The 795-nt window shown below is 50.3% G+C and overlaps 1 protein-coding gene across 1 annotated transcript; it reads left to right on the plus strand.

Moving 5' to 3' along the window:
* The first annotated feature begins 221 nt into the window (after positions 1-221).
* LOC116465813 (small ribosomal subunit protein eS26-like) lies at positions 222-664 on the plus strand. The gene has a single exon (XM_032148761.2). The coding sequence runs from the start codon at positions 248-250 to the stop codon at positions 593-595; it is 348 nt and encodes a 115-aa protein (XP_032004652.1). The 5' UTR covers positions 222-247; the 3' UTR covers positions 596-664.
* Positions 665-795: the final 131 nt, after the last annotated feature.

Here is a 795-nt window from a genome sequence, read left to right on the forward strand (position 1 = left end):
GGCTCACTGCAAGCTCCGTCTCCCAGGTTCACGCCATTCTCCTGCCTCAGCCTCCCCAGCAGCTTGGACTACAGGTGCCCACTGCCACGCCTGGCTAATTTGTATTTTTAGTAGAGACAGGGTTTCACCATGTTAGCCAGGATGGTCTAGATCTCCTGACCTCGTGATCTGCCCGCCTCGGGCTCCCAACAGATTCATGTATTTTTTAAAACACTGATTAGTCCTCTCTCCTGTCCGTGCCTCCAAAATGACAAAGAAAAGAAGGAAAAATGGTCGTGCCAAAAAGGGCCGCGGCCACGTGCAGCCTATTCGCTGCACTAACTGTGCCCGATGCGTGCCCAAGGACAAGGCCATTAAGAAATTCGTCATTCGAAACATAGTGGAGGCCGCAGCAGTCAGGGACATTTCTGAAGCGAGCGTCTTCGATGCCTATGTGCTTCCCAAGCTGTATGTGAAGCTACATTACTGTGTGAGTTGTGCAATTCACAGCAAAGTAGTCAGGAATCGATCTCGTGAAGCCCACAAGGACCGAACACCCCCACCCCGATTTAGACCTGCGGGTGCTGCCCCACGTCCCCCACCAAAGCCCATGTAAGGAGCTGAGTTCTTAAAGACTGAAGACAGACTATTCTCTGGAGAAAAATAAAATGGAAATTGTACTTAAAAAAAAAAAAAACACACTAATTAGTCAGGCAACAATACTGGGGAGGGGTCTCCTCATTCCCAGCGATGCAAACCCCACTGCACGGCTCCAGGGTTGCAAGGGCTACAGAGCCAAAAGGCTCTAACTTATGA

The sequence above is a fragment of the Hylobates moloch genome, unplaced genomic scaffold, assembly GCF_009828535.3.
Source record: "Hylobates moloch isolate HMO894 unplaced genomic scaffold, HMol_V3 SCAFFOLD_13137, whole genome shotgun sequence".
In the NCBI taxonomy this organism is placed as follows: Eukaryota; Metazoa; Chordata; class Mammalia; order Primates; family Hylobatidae; genus Hylobates; species Hylobates moloch.

Coding starts and splice junctions, on each gene's coding strand:
- LOC116465813 (XM_032148761.2), top strand. CDS start 248: ATGACAAAGAAAAGAAGGAAAAATGGTCGTGCCAAAAAGGGCCGCGGC.